The sequence below is a fragment of the Hypanus sabinus genome, chromosome 23 (genome assembly GCF_030144855.1).
Source record: "Hypanus sabinus isolate sHypSab1 chromosome 23, sHypSab1.hap1, whole genome shotgun sequence".
Lineage (NCBI taxonomy): Eukaryota > Metazoa > Chordata > Chondrichthyes > Myliobatiformes > Dasyatidae > Hypanus > Hypanus sabinus.
In genome coordinates, this window is record NC_082728.1 from 14,761,292 (window position 1) to 14,780,302 (window position 19,011).

The following is a 19,011-nucleotide window of genomic DNA, read 5'->3' on the forward strand; positions in this document are numbered from 1 at the left end:
GAAAGCATACTGGACCAAAAAGGAGCCAGGGAAAATAACTGTGCAACTTCTGCCCTTACAAACGTCATATCGTGACACCATCATTTTCTTTAGAGTTCTGCTTGACAATAGATAGGAAAAGAAAATTAAAGATAGAAGAACATCTACAGCATCCCTTTATAGTCCATATGAAATAATCCTGACTGATAAATAAGGATTTTTTTTTAAGCTTAACAGTTTCCACTTCCTTAGATCCAAAATGAACTATTTATCAGATTTAACCAGATTGGGAAATTATTGCTGATCCCCATAGACAACTCTCCAAATGATGTTCCAAATGATATTACAGATAAATCCCCAATCTGGAATCAGTTCTGCATATTTAATCCAATATCCACTCACATACCTCCCTCTTCCCCACCTCACACACACACACTTGAGATGTTCTGCTCTTGCTCAAAAAATAAAGAACAATAGAAAAATGTTAAATTCTATATGTGGGGAATATCTTTCTGTTCATTTTAACTCTACTCAGGCAACAGGTGTTCAAATCAGGATTTCAGTGTAAGTTAGTCAAATGACATTAAAGCATTTCTAATATTAGATCATTTTCTTTCATGCTAAGCAGTCTATTAAACTCCTGTTAAATCAGTGGCATTTTGGTGGGCCCAGATTAGGATGTTCAAAGGTCCAATTTAATGTTAGAGAAATGAGTACAAAATACATCCTGAAATCCTTTTTCTTCATAAACATCCACAAAAACAGAGAAATGCCCCAAAGAATGAACGACAGGTAAACGTAAGAACCCCAAAGTCTCTCCCCCCCAGCTTCCACCCCTCCCACACATAAGCAGCATCAAGACACAGTTCCCCCCTCCCCCCACTGGCAAAAAGCTGTGCATACCTTTGCAGCTGCAATCCCTTGTAAAGCAATATACATAGCATAAAAACTTCCACATTATTCTCTTCTTCTTAAACCCTTATGGATAAGAGTTCAGTTGCAAAGTTAACTATTTGTTGCCTCAACATTTCTTGAGTATTTGCAAGGAAGGAACTTCATCAAAATGCTCTTTTACAGTAACACAAACTTTACTAAATCCTTACATCAAATTCCAGCAGTTTTACCGCTCGTATTCTGTCCAGGTGACATTATTGTTCAACTCCTGAATGTATATCAAATAATTTGAACATACAAAATCTGTGTAACAAAATTTATTTGAAATATGAATCACATGGAATGTGCATCATTATCATTAAAATTATTAACTAGAATTACTTTACTTATGGAACAGTATTCACTATTGTTTCTGATTGCAATTACTGTGATATTAAAGCATATATTTTTATAGATTTAGGAGAAAACATACCTTGACTATTCCAATACAACTGTCTTTCTGCTTTAACCAATTTAAAATCTATATCAGCCAATTCATTTTGTATCAAAGGATATTCAACAGCAAGAATTGTTTGTTTTATCTGAAAGATTAGAACAATATTATAAATACAGAATTGATAATGCAAGACTTTTTAGCTATGCCAAATGAAAATAGCATTGCACATTGATTATTTTCATAAACTCTGCTAAGTTCAAATTGACAATGAACCATTTAAACTACACTCAATAGTGATATTTTAACAACATAAAAATTTGCAAATCATTGACTTAAAAATCCTCAAAGCATCATAAAGTAATTGCCAATAATTTGCCAAAGTGCAAGAATATTTCATTCACCTTATCTGGATATTAAATTGGAAAGGATAGCATGGTCACAGTGAAGAACAGAGTTAGCTGGATGAACTCTCACAAAGTCAAAAGTGTAGTATTTGTACTTTCACCTTATTTGATTTATTTCCCAATCCGGTTAAATTTGAAGAATAGTTGAACATAAAGTTCTACAAAAGGTAGTGGATACAGCCCAGTCCATCACGGGTAAAGCCCTTCCAACCACTGAACACATCAACATGAAATGCTGTTGCAGGAAAGCAGAATCCATCAGCAGAGACCCTCACCAACTAGGGAAAATGTGGCAGAGTGTGTTTTCAGTCATATGTTGGGGTTATGTTGACTTCTTGCTCCCCTGACTTAGAACACCTCAACAATTAAAAGTGGGCTGTTCTATTTGCCTCAGGAATTCTCATCCGTGACCCTAACTGCAGGTTATATACCACCAGTGATCGATTATCACAACTGCACACACGCAACTGTACAATGCTATCTGCAAGCAAGAAACAGCTCATCCCAATGCATTTCATAGTCAGTAACTTTAACCAGGCCTGTTTGAAGAAAACTCTGCCCATTTATCACCAGCATGTAACCTGTTGAACCAGAGGTCCCATCACACTAAAGCACTGCTAGACTACGATAAAGAATGCCTATTGTTCCTTTCCAAGATCATATTTTGGCAAGTTGGATCATTTGACTGTACTCCTATTATTACCTGCATACAGACAGAGGCTAAAGAGCAAGTCTTCAGAGATCAAGATAACTAAGAGGTGGTCCCGGGAGGCAGAGGAGCAGTTACAGAATTGCCTTGAGTCAGTGGACTGGGCCATGTTCAAGAACTCATCTGAGGACCTGAATGACTACACCAGAGTCATAATAGACTTTATTAAAACAGCTGTGGATAAGTGTGTTTACCCAATCAGAAGCCCTGGGTGAACAATGGAATATGCCCATTAGAATTTGCTGAGAACCAGATCAGAGGCATTCAAGTTGGAGATCAAGAATGCTACAAGAGGTGCAGGTATGATCTCCAGAAAGCTATCTCATGATCGAAGTGAATATTTTAGACTAGCCTGGAATCAACGAGGGATGTTCAACAGCTGTGGCAGGGTTTGAATGCCATAACCTCCTACAAAGTTAAATCTTGCAACATAGAGGTCAGCAGAGCTTCACTTCCAGATGAGCTCAATGCTTTCTATGCTTGCCTTGACCACCAGAACAGGAAGGAACCACTGATACCCCCAAGTCTCCCAATGATCCTTTGGTGTCAATATCTGAAGATGCTGTGCGGGCTGCCTTCAAGAGAGTGAATCCAAGGAAAGCATCTGATCCAGACAGAGTATCTGGCTGTACTGAAGACCTGTGCTGAAAAACTGACTGGTGTATTCATGGATATCTTCAACCTCTCACTCCAGCATGTGTAATACCCATCTGTTTCAAGCAGCCTTCAATCATACCAGTTCCCCAGAAGAGCCTGGTAACCTGTCTCAATGTCCATCACCCAGTGGAACTTACACCCACAATGAAGAAGTGTTTTGACGTTGAAGCATATCAGCTTGAAGTTTTATTATTGTATTTTTTTGTCTCAGCTCAAGCTGGTAAAACCTGAGGTATGGGCACAGCCAAGCACACTCATTTCTCAGTTGCTAGGAACTTTTAGACTATTCTAGTGGTGTTCAGTATTGTGGCTTTCTGGAAATTTACATAAATGATGCTGTTTAGGCCTAATTGTTTAATGCTAATGTGTACTGACTTTGGAATGACGACAGTTGTAGATATTACTATTGGAACAATATACAGTACACCCTGTTCATGTTCCATAGTCTTTCAATTTCCTCTTTTAATTCAACACATTTCTGGTCTTTTTCACTTATTAGTTTTTGTATGTTATGTGTTAATATCTTTTAAGCAAGTTGGTCTTGCTTATTTATCTAGATGGTTATTATGTAATAATGGATCAGTGGTAATATACTGTAACTTGTAGTACTGACTCTAAAACTAGATCAGGCTTGTATTTATTGTATGGTATAGTGTCTTTCATAAGTTTTGATTTTAAAGTAAAATTTTGGTGAATGATGTTTGCCACTGATCGTACCTATGTAGGTAATTAGATTAAGTGAAACTGGTGCAGGATCTTGGATTGTTTCTGCTTTCTCTTGGCATTTTCTGCATTCATCATCTTGAATTTGTTGGTCTTTATGTTTTTTGATAATTTTTTGTGTTAACCACCTGGTCCTGTATTGCCACAAAGAACTCCTCTTTATCTGTGAAGAAGTCTCTAACTCTAAACCAGGCATTTGACTCTTCTTTGTTGACATCTCAACTGCTCCGATTGTGGATATGTCTTCCATGCAGGGTCATGCTCTTCCATTGGATAACATTTTCTTCTGTAGTGATAATTTTTTCATTTTTCGGGGTTGTGCTTTCATTTGAGTTTAGTTGTGTGTATTTTGTATCAGAATTGCATATGCTCGCATGGAGTGCTGAATCCTGTTTTTGTTGATGAAAATATATCCTTAAATGTTTTATCTAACTTGTGTAAAATTTTTTATCTGTTATTTCTTCTCCTCCTTCTGTCCTAGATAATGTTAATCTAACTGCATTTGAGTATACATAGCATTCTCTAAAATTTGTCATATTGTTATTATTATTTCTTTTTCTTTAGTTTTGCATTTGCACATGTCTTTTGCATGCTGATCCAGCCCTGTCTGGATTCTATTATGGTTATTGGATTTATTGAGCATGCCCACAAGTAAATGAATCTCAGATGTATATAGTGACATATATGTACTTTGATAATAAATTTATTCTGAACCCATGGAATAGGTGCACACATTAGAAAATAGGCAGAAATTGCTTTTAATAGGTAATCTATATGAAAAAATAATTTCCTAACTAATTTCTGAATTAATCTGTGAAAGATACATGAGAATTTATATTTCTGAAATTAGAATTTTGGAAGTCAAATTAAGATTGGATATTAACTGTAAATAGTTGGGCACTAAGGAATGTTGATGATCAGAAAGATTTGGACCCCTTGGGATCCAAATTCACACTTTCCTGCAAGTGACAACATAGATCAAAATGATGAGGAAGAAAGCATGCATTCCTTCATAGTCCGGGTACAAAAGTTAGGATGTTATGTTGCCCCTTTAGAAAACACTGGTTAAGCCACACTTGATTTATTGTATGCAGTTCCAGTTGCCACACACTGATGTGATTGCACTGAACAGAGTGCAGAGGAAATTCACCAGCATGTTGATGACTTTAATTAAAATGCAAGAGTTTGGATTGACTCAGTTTGCTTTCCTGGAGTGAAGGCTGTTAAGGCATGACCAATGTAAGTGCATAATGTTATGAGAGGCATTGATAGGGTAGGTAATGATTTCTAAAATTACTATAATGTTGACCAACAGGGCATAGGCAAAGGTGAAAAAAAATTAGATTTAAAGGTGATCCAAGGGGAAAATTTTTTTCCTCCCAGTCTAAGAGTGCTTGATATCTGGAATGCACTGTCAGAGATGGGAGTAGAACCTGACACAATCATTGCACTTAGACAGTATTTAAACAGACAATTATAAAGGTAAATGAGGGAGCAAGAAAGAGAGCAAAGAGAAAATGCTAAAACCAACAATTATATTCTGACAGAATGCGACTGATTATACTTTCAGAAACTATATTTACAGTTCACAATGTGGTACATTCACCACGTGAATGCACCAATCCTCAACTTTTTCTATCACTATTTATGGAATAATCAGTAGGTAAATACCAAGTCTATTGGTTGTTTTTTCTGGTAGCGTAAATGCGTGGAGCATCAGAGTGTCATAAGTTTCTGTATTTCCAGAATTATCTTCTCATGTCAAAAGTGCAGTAATTGTTATTCAATTCACCCTTATTAATAGTGAGCACCATTAGACTTGTTATGACTTCTAAAATTAATATAATGTTATCTGATTTGTCCATAATAATCATGAGCATTATTATCTGCAATATTATTACCAAATCCAAATTTCAGGCATTAACAAAAAAAGCCTTATCATGTTTTACTCTGAATAACTTTTTGAAATTTTCTAAAACATTTGCATAAATGTAACATCTAAAATGCACCTTGTTATACCATCCAACTATAATATCCAAATTGTCAACATAATTTCGGAAAGTTTTATTCATCAAAAAGACATCAATTCCACTGGTTGGTATGCCTTCTCTCTCCTGAATGTTCAGATAATGAACTTCTCGAAGAACTGCAACCAACTAAATAAGATAAATGAAATCACCATAAGCAAACTCTAAAAAGGCATAACTGTAAAATCAGATGAATGAAAATATAAAGGAAAATCTGGTGTTAACGATCTACAGTGTTAAACAATTAGTTCCTGTTTATTAAAATATTACATGTTGTGATTTCCATCCAAATGGAATTAGTTAAGCTTTGAATCTAAGCTTATTTCGCTGTAAACTGTATAGGGTGGCAGGCATTGAGGTAACCTGAGAATAAGATCTAATGTATACTGGGACATAAACTGCTTAGTTTTGAGACATCAAGTTTATAGAGCAATACCAGTCAAAGTTCGTTATAATAATTAAGCTCAGGGAGAGCATTGACATGAGTTATTATAGCAAAAACTGAACTGCAATTAAGTTGCAAGCTGCAGTAGAGGAGGGCTGCTGAGGAGCCGATGATCTGGTGATTAAGCAGTCTTAATGATGGTACAGATACAAAGTCCAAGGTTCTTGGGAACTAATATGATATTAAAGTAACAAATGATTTGACTTATCATTTACCAATTAGGGCAAGTGTGCTAGACAAAGGCAGAAGATAATGGTTTCACTCCTTCAAAATCTGATTGGAGACATTTATTAGAAATTCTTCCCTTTGTATTCCAGTCTGCTTCAGATAATGGCTATAATGCTCCACTTAACCTTCTGACTGCCAATTACACATGCCCTAAATATCACATTGAATACAATTATCTCACTATCCATAAATTGTGAAGTTTATCTCCAATTCAATTAGATATAAAACTGTACAACAGACTACATTCAATACAGAATTCCAAACTATTAATTAGATTAGTGGTACACACTTTTCTTCAAGTTTCAGAAAAAAGACAAAGCATACTTACCTCAATGATCACATGTTCAAAAACAAGAGATGCTGGAAATAGTCAGGCAAATGGACTAAAGATTATTAGCATGAAATGTTAATTTGGTTACTTTCTCCACAGGTAGGTTTGATTTGGTCAGTACTTCTTTTCTTAAAGAAGACAATTTGCTTTTGATTTCAACACTATAATCTTCAATATTAGACTTTTAAGTTTTTAAAGATATGAAAGAAACTAGCCAAATCTAACATAAAATTTCCTTTTAAATATTAAATCAACAAATTTGTAACATTATGGGAATTCCTGGAACCGTGACTCAAAAAAATACTTTGAGTTCACAGAAGTTTTAGACTTAATATTAGTTTGAATGCTGTTACATAATTGTAGAAGATAGTTTCTAAAGGCAAATTTCTCACCTTTTTGCTAAAGCTCACGCTGATCAGGTCTGTTTTTGGATTACGAAAAATAAGGGGTTGATTCAAATTAAATTGGCAGTCTTCATCCACTTTTGTAATCCATTCACTATAAACTTGTTCACAAAATTTTTGAAGTAAGGATTTCATCTCTTCATATTTATTTAAAAGAAGTTTAGCCTCCTCGTCTGACCTATAACTGTTTTGAAGGAAATGAAATTTAATCCCCAATGTAAACTTCCAGCTGTACCTCAATCACTTCAAAAAATTCTGGGTGCTTTACTAATTGCTCATACAATATAGGGCTGAAACACCAATGAAATGTTGAATAACATTGCATAGAAGGAGCTTGCTTGCTACATTATGTCTGTGATAGCTCTTTGGTAGATCTATTGGATATTTCATTAGTCCCATACCCTTGTTCATTACCTGTAGTGTGGTGTTTGAATATTTATCCAATTCTGTTGGAAGTTACCTTTGAAAGTATTTCAACAATATATTTCAGATTACAACTACTTGATTTATTAAAATATATTCTTCACGTTACCTCTGAATCTTTGTGCTTTTGTCGTAAATCTATCCTCTCTAGTTAATAAACATTTTGGCATTGGAAACAGTTTCTCATTGTTCATTTTGTCCTATTCTGCCATAATTTTGATGCATTGCTCAGATTGTTTTTTTTTACTCTAAAGAAGACAATCTCTGCTTTTCCATCTCCATACACTGGCATACTTCTGATATTTGTAATGAGCTGTCAGAGGAGATAGTGGATGCAGATACATTTGTTTTCAAAGTGTTTCAAAGAAGTAAAGGAATACAGGCCTAATATGGTCAAATGGAATTGGCATAAATAGGCAATTTACTCTCCTCCACAGTCTACCACCCCCGTCCCCATTACGACAATTTAGCCTTACAGGATTTGAGATATGAAATAACATTCATTTTCATGGAAATTTTGTAAAAATAAATAAATTTTTTTTTCAACTTGCTTTTTATAACACACATGCAGGTGAATGTTTTGCATTACAAAAGATTGCAACATGCACTTTTTTCTATTAACTCAACCCCTTCATATCGCAGTGGTCACTTATAATTCTAAGATTGTAGTACTTTCAATGGATTTCACGAAGTAAACAAGTAGCAGATCTTGAAAGATATTTTCTATTCATTTTTCACATTTAATCTGATTTCACAAAATAAGCACAGTTTCTGGGGGGGGGGAGAGAGAGGGAGAGATAATAACATCCACATTGCACTAAATGTGGTAAGAAAATGTATTGCCCATATAATTAACCTCTTCCTTATTGTGAAAACTTTTCTCATTCAGCCTCCAATATATTTTTTCAATAATTCATTAAATTATTATTCTGAAGCAGAAAAAATATCAAACCTCTATAGCATGTTAACTTATTTTTCTATGTAATTCATGTTAAATATTCACTTTTATTAACAGCTACCGCTGTAACTTAAAGACTTACGAATATTCAAAGGACTTGAAATTCCTCATTGTCACCTCCATTCTCTCAGTCACTTCCAATGCCCATTTTAGCTCACCAGCTACAAGCGGCATATTTTTGTTGATAAAAGGATAACCGTTCCTTGTTGCAGTGGTTTTCAAGTGTGCATCAAACACTACCTTGATATCGTCTAAATCTCTGTTAACCATGTCAACCATGACAGAGTATTTTTCAGACATTTTTTCTTTTATCAGTGGACGCTTAACGAAAAATCCAAACATGTTCAACAACTGAAACAAAAGAATAAATTTTCACAATTCACAGTTACACATATTTTTTAAAATGTTCACTGCACATTATAGTTGTAAAAAAGCTTTTATAAATTAAAAGATAGTTTTTTTCATACTGCTTTGTGCTAGGTATCAATTTTAACAATACAAGTTAATGCTTGATTTCTATAATAAGAGGCCCAGCACATGCAGCAGAGAAGTATTACTTTGGTTTGATGCAGTGAGCAATGACAGCAGCTGTGACTTTGCACAAAACTTGTGAATGTATTGCTCCTGTACTTCAGAGATCCTGAACTGCAGCTCCTTGCAGTTGGAGGTGATACCTTCAAACACAGAATACAGTGGCTTCATTTCATGTTCAAAGGCTTCTCCTTGTTCCAATGGCTTTCAATTTACTTGAGTCCCTACCACGCGTTAAGATGTCCTTCTAAAGTGAATTACAGTTTCTCACCAGTCACCTTCCCCTGAAGCTTGCTCATTGTGAATTGTAAGACCACTGAAGCGGTTACTTAAAGCTGCACTTCTGTTTTTTTTATTACATTGAACTGCTGCTGCTAAGTTCAGAAATTTAATGACATGTGCCAGTGATATTAAACCTGATACTCACTCTGAATGCTAACTGGAAAAGGATGTTAAAATGTCATGTACCATTTAACCTAAATAAAACACAATGATTTATGGTAAGAAACACAACTGATGCTATGAACAATTCCATTCACTTTCACATAACATGCTGAGTGAGACTTAACCCTTTCTGAACCAACTACTTCAGGCTTTAGTACATTAGATTTTGGTCTTCATGGACTGGTGCAATACCTGTGTAATTCCATAAGACCATAAGATATAGGAGAAGAAGTAGGTACTCCATAATCTCATCCCTAACAACCGATTCCAACAACTTCCCAACCACTGATGTCAGGCCAACAGGTCTATAGTTTTCTTTCTGTTGCCTCCCACCCTTCTTAAATAGCGGAGTAATATTTGCAATTTTCCAGTCATCCGGTACAATGCCATCTTGAAAGATCATCATTAATGCCTCTGCAATCTCTCCAGCTACTTCCTTCAGAACCCAAGGATGCATTCCATCAGGTCCAGCAGATTCATCCACCTTCAGATCATTAAGACCATTGAAGGCAGGAACAGGGTCCTGATTGTGTATGATCAGCCATTATCACAGTGAATGGTGGTGCTGGCTAGAAGGGCCAAATGGCCTACTCCTGCACCTACTGTCTATTGTCTATTAAGCTTCCTGAGCACCTTCTCAGTTGTAATTTTAATTGCACAAACTTCACTTCCCTGACACCCTTGTATGTCCAGTATACTGCAGGCCTCTTCTACTGTGAAGACTGATGCAAGATACACATTCAGTTCCTCTGTCATCTCTGCATCTCTTATTACAATATCTCCAGCATAACTTTCTATTGGTCCTATATCTACCCTCGACTCTCTTTTACCCTTTATATACTTAAAAAAAGCATTTAGTATCTTCTTTGATATTAGTCGCCAGCTTCCTCTCATAATTCTTCTTTTCCTTCTGAATGACTTAGTTTCCTTCTGCAAGTTTTTAAAAGCTCCCCAATATATCTTCCTACTAGCTCTGGCTTCCTTGTATGCCCTCTCTTTTGCTTTGGCTCTGACTTCACTTGTCAGTCACAGTAGTGTCCTTCTTCCCTTTGAAAATTTCTTCTTATTTGGAATATATCTGTCTTGCACTTCCCACATTTCTTGCAGAAACTCCAACCATTGCTGCTCTGCTGTCCTTCCTGCAAATGTCCCTTTCCAGTCAACTTCGGCCAGTTCCCCTCTCATGCCACTGTAATTTCCTTTACTCCACTGAAATACCAACACATTAGATTTTATTTTTTCCCTCTCAAATTTCAATGTGAACTCAATCATATTGTGATCACTGTTCCCTAAGTGTTCCTTAACCTTAACCTCTCTTATCACCTCTGGATCATTGCACAACACCCAATCCAGCACAGCTGATCCCCTAGTGGGCTCAGCAATGAGCTATTCTAAAAGCCATCCCTTAGACATTCTACAAATTCTCTTTCTTGAGGTCCAGTATTGACCTGGTTTTCCCAATACACTTTCATGTTAAAATCCCTAATGATTATCATGACATTGCCTTTCTGACATGCCTTTTCTATCTCCTGCTGTAATTTGTAATCCAAAGCCCAGCTGCTGTTTGGAGGGCTTTAATAATGGATGCTGCCTTTCTAAGGCATTGCTCCCTAAAGATGTCCTGGGTACTTAGTAAGCTAGTGCCCAAGATGGAGCTGACTGTGTTTACAACCTTCTGCAGCTTCTTTCAGTTCTGTGCAGTAGCCCCTCCATACCAGACAGTGATGTAGCCTGTCAGAATGCTCTCCATGGTACAACTATATAAGTTTTTGAGTGTATTTGTTGACATGCCAAATCGCTTCAAACTCCTAATAAAGTATAGCCACTGTCTTGCCTTCTTTAAGACTACATCAATATGTTGGAACCAAGTTAGATCCTCAGAGATTTTGACACCCAGGAACTTGAAGCTGCTCACTCTCTTCACTTCTGATCCCTCTATGAGGATTGGTATGTGTTCCTTCATCTTACCCTTCCTGAAGTCCACAATCAGCTCCTTCGTCTCACTGATGTTGAGTGCCAGGTTATTGTTGCGCCCACCGTTCCACTAGTTGGCATATGTCACTCCTGTACGCCCTTTGGTTACCACCTGAGAATCTACCTACAATGGTTGTATTGTCAGCAAATTTATAGATGGTAATTGAGCTATGCCTAGCCACACAGTCATGTGTATACAGAGAACAGAGCAGTGGGCTAAGCACACGTCCCTGTGGTGCGCTGGTGTTGATCATCAGCGAAGAGTTTACATTATCACCAATCCGCACAGAGGATCCAATTACATAAGGAGGTACAGAAGCCAAGTTCTGCAACTTCTCTCTGTTTTCCACTTCCTCAGCCCTATGACTCTGGTTCCCATCCCCCTGCCAAATTAGTTTAAACCCTTCCTAACAGCTTTATTAAATGTGCCCGCTAGGATATTGGACCCCTTTAGGTTTAGGGCGTAACCCGTCCAATTGCGTTAGAACTCAATGAAATAAACAAACATGCTTGAACCACTGGATTTCCAGGCAAGTTGCTTTGTCTTCAAACTTCCCAAATATTTCCCCAATGCTTTTCTTTGATACATTCCAACAATATTTCTATTTACAGTCAGCTGCATATTCTTATCTCTCTCTCTGTAGACAAACAATAATCATTCTTAGAAGGTTAAGGTAGGTTCTGAAATAAAACTATGAAAACTAGAGCTTACAGAGAATAGTATGAAAAATAAAAAATATCCAGTGAGCGGCAGTTCTGTGAGCGAAAATGCCTTGTTAATGAGAGAGGTCAGAGGAGAACGGCCAGATTTGTTCAAGCTGACAGGAAGGTGACAGTAATTCAAATAATCACACATTACAACATTTCTGAACGCACAACACATCAAACCTTAGTGGATGGGCTGTAGCAGCAGAAGACCACAAGCATACACTCAATGGTCACTCTATTAGGTACAGGTGGTATCTAATAAAGTGACCACTGACTGTACATAGCTTCCTTCCATCCTATAACCATTTTATGATTCTATTTGATACTAAGACCCAAAAACAGAATTCATAATTGTATTTACCTTTACAGCAGATGTAATGTTTGAGCAGTCACTAAATCCTTGGGATATTATCATACCTAATCTTCTGTCAAAATCTGCAATTGTATTTTGAAAAACTTTGTAATCTTCTTCAAAATTCTGTTTGTAAATGCATCAAAATAAAACAATAAGTTTTTATCTGTGGTCAAATATCCAAACTAAAATATATTTAATTTTTTGTTTAGGTAATAAGACTTAAGTTACTTTCTAAATGAATGGGCTAGGACATGCTGGACTATTCCTGCTTCCCAGAATTGCTGCCTATTATTGGCCCTTATTCACATTTCCCTGGGGTTGATGAGAAGCATCCTCCATAGCCAGGAATCCTGCAATGCTTCAAATTGGACTATCTTTTGATGGCAAGAAATAAAGGGCAAGCCCACAGAATGCCTCACAGACAGACAGCAAAGCTGGGACAAAACTTTGCTAGCTGTGAAAGCGCTGAAGGATTTTAGCAATCCTTTAAAAGTCTTTGACATTCAGAAGCAATTAAAAACTCAAAATAAATAAAGTAATTTAAAAAACAATTATTTGGTACTTGAATTGTGACTGAATACCAGATCATACTTGCACTAACATAAATAGGCATGGTTTATTAAGGCACAGCAAGTTCAGTACACATCCTGAGAAATGATACAATCCATACAAGAGTTTCACAGCACTGACAAATTATACATTTTAAAGGGGCACTAAAACAAATAGAAATACTACTCACAATAATTAACTGGAAAACACTATATACTGTATGTATTTTTATTTTTTGTTGTTGTGTTCTTTATCTTATTGTGTTTTTTGTGCTGCATCAGATTAGGAAGAATTGAAATGGGTGGTCACTGGGAAATTCCACTTTTTGTGGTGGCAGAACAAAGGTGCTCGATAAAGCAGTCTCCCAATCTATGTCGGGTCTCACCAATATATGGGACCCTCCCCACTAACCTGGAAATTATCCTTGCAAGAGGAACAGGTGCTGTCCCTGCCTCTGCACCTGCTCCTCCACTACCATTCAGGGCCCCAAACAGTCCTTCTAAGTGAGGCAACACTTCACCTATAAGTCTGTTGGGATAATCTACTTTATCCAGTGTTCTGGTATGCTCATTTCCCCCTCACACTTTCTCTTCTTATGTGATCATCACCTCCCTCTGGTAGTCCTCCGCTTCCATTTCTTCCACGGTCTTCTATCATCTCCTATCAGATTACCCCTTCTCAAGCCTTTTATCTCTTTCGTCAATTAACTTCCCAGCACTTTTCTTACCCCCTTTCCCTCTCCCAGTTTCACCTATCACCTGCTACCTTGTACTTCTTATCCTGACTCCTTCCCCCTTCCTTTCCAGTCCTGATGAAAGGTCTCGACCCAAAAAGTCAACTGTTTACTCTTTTCCATAGATGCTGCCTGGCCTGCTGAGTTCCTCCAGCATGTTGTGTGTGTGTTGCTTTGGATTTCCAGAGTATGCAGATATTCTCCTGTTTGTGAGCATCAGCAAACTACTAATACCTTAATGGTTTAAATATGCCAGAGAAGCATTTCATCTCAATAAATTTTCCTTACGTGTTCTTCTGGATCCAAAGGATCATACTTGCTATCGGCAAAGATTTTAATGACTTCTAGAAACTCCATGTAGATTTGTTGCACCATTTGACCAAGGATATTTCCTCTCACTCCTCCTACTTCAATTTTTTCAAGCTTTAAGAATTCAACAGTAGTAGAAAATATCTCCTGTATAAAGACATCAAACTCTGAATAAGTTTATCATACAGCACTTAAGCAGAAAATTTACTGATGACTTTTGATATGAGCTCCTTGTCTTTACAGCAGGAACCCATTGAGGCCATGAGCAAGCAGTGGAAGTACCTAACAACCTCAATTGCCCATTCATCCAATCAAACATCCTAAGCCCCACCTGTGGATCACATACAGGGTTCTTCAGCTGACTCAGAACCTACTGAACTCACATTAAGCAAGTATGCCTCAACCATGAGGGGCTTATTTAGAAGAAGAGAAGCAAATATTTCTGCCTCCTTTGTTTATTTTACCTTACATTTCCCATTTTACTTAGGCACAATACACAACATGAAGTAGTCAAGTAAGCACTGTCAAACTTGTATCACTACAGAGAATATTTTATGGAAGATATGTTGAATATTGACATTCAATAACCAACCCTCACTTCTTTAGGCAAGTTAAATAAGAATCTATTAGGCAAATGCAGCAATTTCCAGTTAGATGCACATGTGATAGCAGAATATTTGCATCCAATTTACATTTTTACTATATCATAATTTTTAAAATGTTGTTTTACATGAAGCACTTACTCGCCCCACCATCCTCTCACTAACACTACTTCCACGTCAGCTACTCCTCTCCACAGCCCTTCAGCACCTTTCGTTCCCCCACCCATGCACTGCCAATTTACACTTACACTCCACACCTCATACCTACACTGACACAGTTGCTGTCCCACTCTGTTTTCATATGCCCTGCTACTACCTTGAAGAGTTCATTTTGCCAAGAGTCACATTGTCACTTTATCATTTCCCATCAGAATCTCCTTATATGCAGTTACTCCTGCACCCAGCCTCACTTTATGTACAATCAGTTTATATGCATTATATAAGCTAATCTCAAGTATATATGGCCACAATCAACAGGTACTAGTACATTGTGTTAATAGGCTTGCTTTTATATTTATATTTACTGTGTTTTTAAATGCAGCATTGGATTTGGAGTAACAATCACTTAGTTCTCCTTTACACACTTGTACAATAAACAATTTTGAATCTTGTATCTTATTCTACTGAATAAAACTGATGAAGCAAGACTGTATTGGACCTGGTTTGTCCCTTATGCTAGCTCCATGGCTACCCTAATCAGATGGTCACTGTCATGCCTTCTTTGTAATTACACCAATATATTGGCCCCAGGATAGACCTTCGGAGTTGTTGACTCCTGGGAACCTGAAACTGCTCACCCTTTCCACTGCTGATCTCTTGATGAGGACTTGTGTGTGTTTCCTCAACTTCCCCTTCCAGAAGTCCACAATCAATTCCTTGGTCTTACTAACATTGAGTGCTAGATTGTTGTTGCAACACCAATCAACCAGCTGATCTATCTCACTCCTGTATACCTCCTTGTCACCATCTGTAATTCTGCCAATAGTTGAGTTGTACCTAGCTACACAGTCATAGTCTAGAGAGAGTAGAGAAATGGGCTTAACACACATCTTTGAGCTGTGCCTGTGTTGATTGTCAGTGAGGAGGAGATGTTTCCAATCCATACTGACTGACCTCTGGTGTGGAAGTCAAGGATCCAGTTTCAGAGGGAGGTACAGAGGCCAAGATTTTGAAGCTTGTTGATTAGAATTCAGGGTATGATTGTGTTGAATGCCAAGCTGTAATCAATAAACAGTAGCCTGATGTTTGCTATTGTCCAGGTGATCCAAGGCCAAGCGAAGAGCCAATGAGATTGCATCTGCTGTAGACGTATTATGGTGATAGGCATATGCAGCAAGTCCAGGTTATTTCTTAGGCTAGAGTTGAGCCTGGCCATACTACAACCTCTCAAAGCACTTCATCATAGTAGATGTAAGTGCAATTGGGTGATAATCATTGGGGTAGCTCACCTTGTACTTCTTAGGCACTGGTATGATTGTCACCCTTTTGCAGCAAGTGGGAATGTAGCAGTGAGACTTTGAAGAAGTCCTTGAACACCCCCATCAGTCAGTTTGCACAGGTTTACAGTGGCCTACCAGGTATATCATCAGGGCCTGATGCCTTGCAAGGGTTCACCCTCTTGAAAGATGTCCTGACATCAGCTGCCGAAACAGAGATCACAGAGACACCAGGTGTTGCAGGGATCACACAGCTGTAATTTTATTCTCCTTTTCAAAGCATATATTAAAGGTGTCGAGCTTAGCTGTGAGTGAAGCAACACAGCCATTCAATATGTTAGATTTCACCTTGTAGGAAGTAATGGTTTGCAAAGCCTGCCAGGGCTGATATGCATCCAGTTACATCTTTACAGTCACTCTTAAGAGTTTTTTTCACTTTAAAATATCCTTCTGTAGGTCATAGCTGGTCCTTGTATAATTCTGGATCACCACTTCTGAATGCCACAACAGACTACGAATCTCCTGGTTCATTCATAGCTTCTCATTTGGGAATGTCTGGTATGCTCTCGAAGGCCCACACTCATCCACACAGATCTTGATGAAGTCGATGACAACTGCGGTGTATTCATTCAGATTTGAAGATGAATCTCTGAAAATTGTCTAGTTCATCAACTCAAAGCTAGATATAAAGTGTATCTAGCACTTTACATTATTTTTGTTCATTGCTTGATTTTAGTGTGAGTCGAATGACAAACCAGGAGATACGTACCCATGTACTGGACTTGCACACTGCCACTACATAGGGTCAAAATCCATTGACACATTCTGCAGGTAGCTGACAGTACATGGCTCTGTGGACTTGCTGGTTGAAAATTGATGTGATCTAGCATATAACAATGACTCATTGCCAATGTATCATAAAGAAACCCAAGGTGTCTATTGGTCATTTTAAAAATGGGGACATCATGAGAACAAATCAATGTAGGATCCAATGAGCTGATGGTTCAGAAGGCACATCTGATTTTCAGCCTTTCCTTCACCAAACTGGCTGTTTGTAAATCATTTTTAAATTTAGCAAGTGACATTTCCAGTCTTCCAAAAGCAACTAAAATAACTAAAATCCACTTATCTCTAACAAGGTTAGGGGAGTACAGAATGCAGTTGAAATGAACAGACAAGCACAAAAATAAATTTTGACAGTAACTATATTGTTGTAATTCTCTTCCTCAAAGCTAATTAAAAACAAGTTTACACCATCCAACATCAGAGATGTATTTAATCGCATAAACAGTGACACAAACAAATTATATTTATTTGGACAAATGTGTTAACTCCACTTCAATTTAATAACAAAGGTTCTTTGACTTAACTTCATTTTTGATAGATTTTATTAACATTTTCTTTTATCATTTATATTTGTCCATTTAAAAATTACTAACATTACTGATTTTCTTCTGTTTCTTTGGTTTCACAGTCATTCCTGAATTAGCATTTTAAAAGATGAAAAGCAACTGCAGGTTTCGTATTTGTCTTAAACTGGAACAGTTATGAGGTTAAGAACAAAGGAAGGAAAGTTATTATTCACCCATGCATCACCCATTATAGCTGTTGTTCCTTTTCGTGCCTTGTGGCGCATTGGGCATCATTTTTGCAGTTTCCATAGCACTTTGACTGTTTTTTTTTACAAGGCCGAGTTGCTAGCTCGCCACTCAACCCAGTACAGATGGAAAGCATGCAACGAGCTGGCCAGATTTGACCTCGGGACCATTTGCCTCAGAGTCCAAAGCTGATGCATTACAACACTGGGTAGCAAGCCCTCATAATACTAAACATTTTATACCATAAAGTCTTTTTTCCCCCAAAAATGCACAATACCTCTATAGTCTGTAATCGATGCATAAATCTGTCCAACCTTACAAAGACAAGACGTGAAGGAAACTCCCAGTATTTTGGTTCTTTGTCCTAAATTAAAAGGACATACATTTTAAACACTTTTTGGAATAACAACTCACATCCTTCTCTCACAGATTTTGCATAAATACACTTTTGAATTCATTTTTACCTATATGGGATACAAGATATAAGACCTTAAACATTCCTTCAAAAAATAAAAATTGATAAAATAATAGCCAATGTACTTTTATAAAGCAGGTAATGCCAGAAATACGCATAAGATCAAGCAGGTTACAGTATATGAAGGGGGAAAAGAATCACCTTTTCCAATTCATAACCATTTACCAGAATTGGAAAAACAGAGAAAATGAGCATATTCTAAATTGCAGAAAGAAGGAAAGAGAGAACTGAGGGAACATCTAGGATAAGATGGAAACCAAAGTTATTCGATTAACAAACTGCTTTTAATACCAGAGAAAGGAAGCAAAAGAACGTAGTTCGAAAATTGCTGTCAGATGCGATTGCTGGAAATCTGAAACAAAAGAGCTATAAATACCCAGCATGTTAGACAGCATCTGCAGTGAAGAAGACTTGGTACAGCTAATAACACTATTGTCACACAGTACCAGAAACTCAAGTTTGATCCTGACTTTGGTTACTGTAGCATAGAGTTGCACTCTCCATCAGCAAGTAGGTTTCCTCCTGGTGCTCTGTACTGACTGTCCCAACATATTATTTTATCTTTTATTTCCCATTACATCAGCACCAGAAAAAAATTCTTACTGGCCAATCTTGATCTGCATTCCAACACAGATATTCCACTAGTCTCTCTAAAAATTAAAGCACACTTATTTCCCCC

At 37.2% G+C, this 19,011-nt stretch overlaps 1 protein-coding gene across 1 annotated transcript in view; it reads right to left on the bottom strand.

Annotated features, from left to right (window-relative positions):
• The window catches only part of LOC132380342 (dynein axonemal heavy chain 17-like), a 247,591-nt gene that overhangs the window by 196,887 nt on the left and 31,693 nt on the right, over nt 1-19,011 (bottom strand). Inside the window, 7 exon segments of the mRNA XM_059949089.1 lie at nt 1,346-1,454; nt 5,812-5,958; nt 7,226-7,421; nt 8,701-8,969; nt 12,637-12,753; nt 14,201-14,368; nt 18,135-18,221. Coding sequence (XP_059805072.1) covers nt 1,346-1,454; nt 5,812-5,958; nt 7,226-7,421; nt 8,701-8,969; nt 12,637-12,753; nt 14,201-14,368; nt 18,135-18,221 — 1,093 coding nt within the window.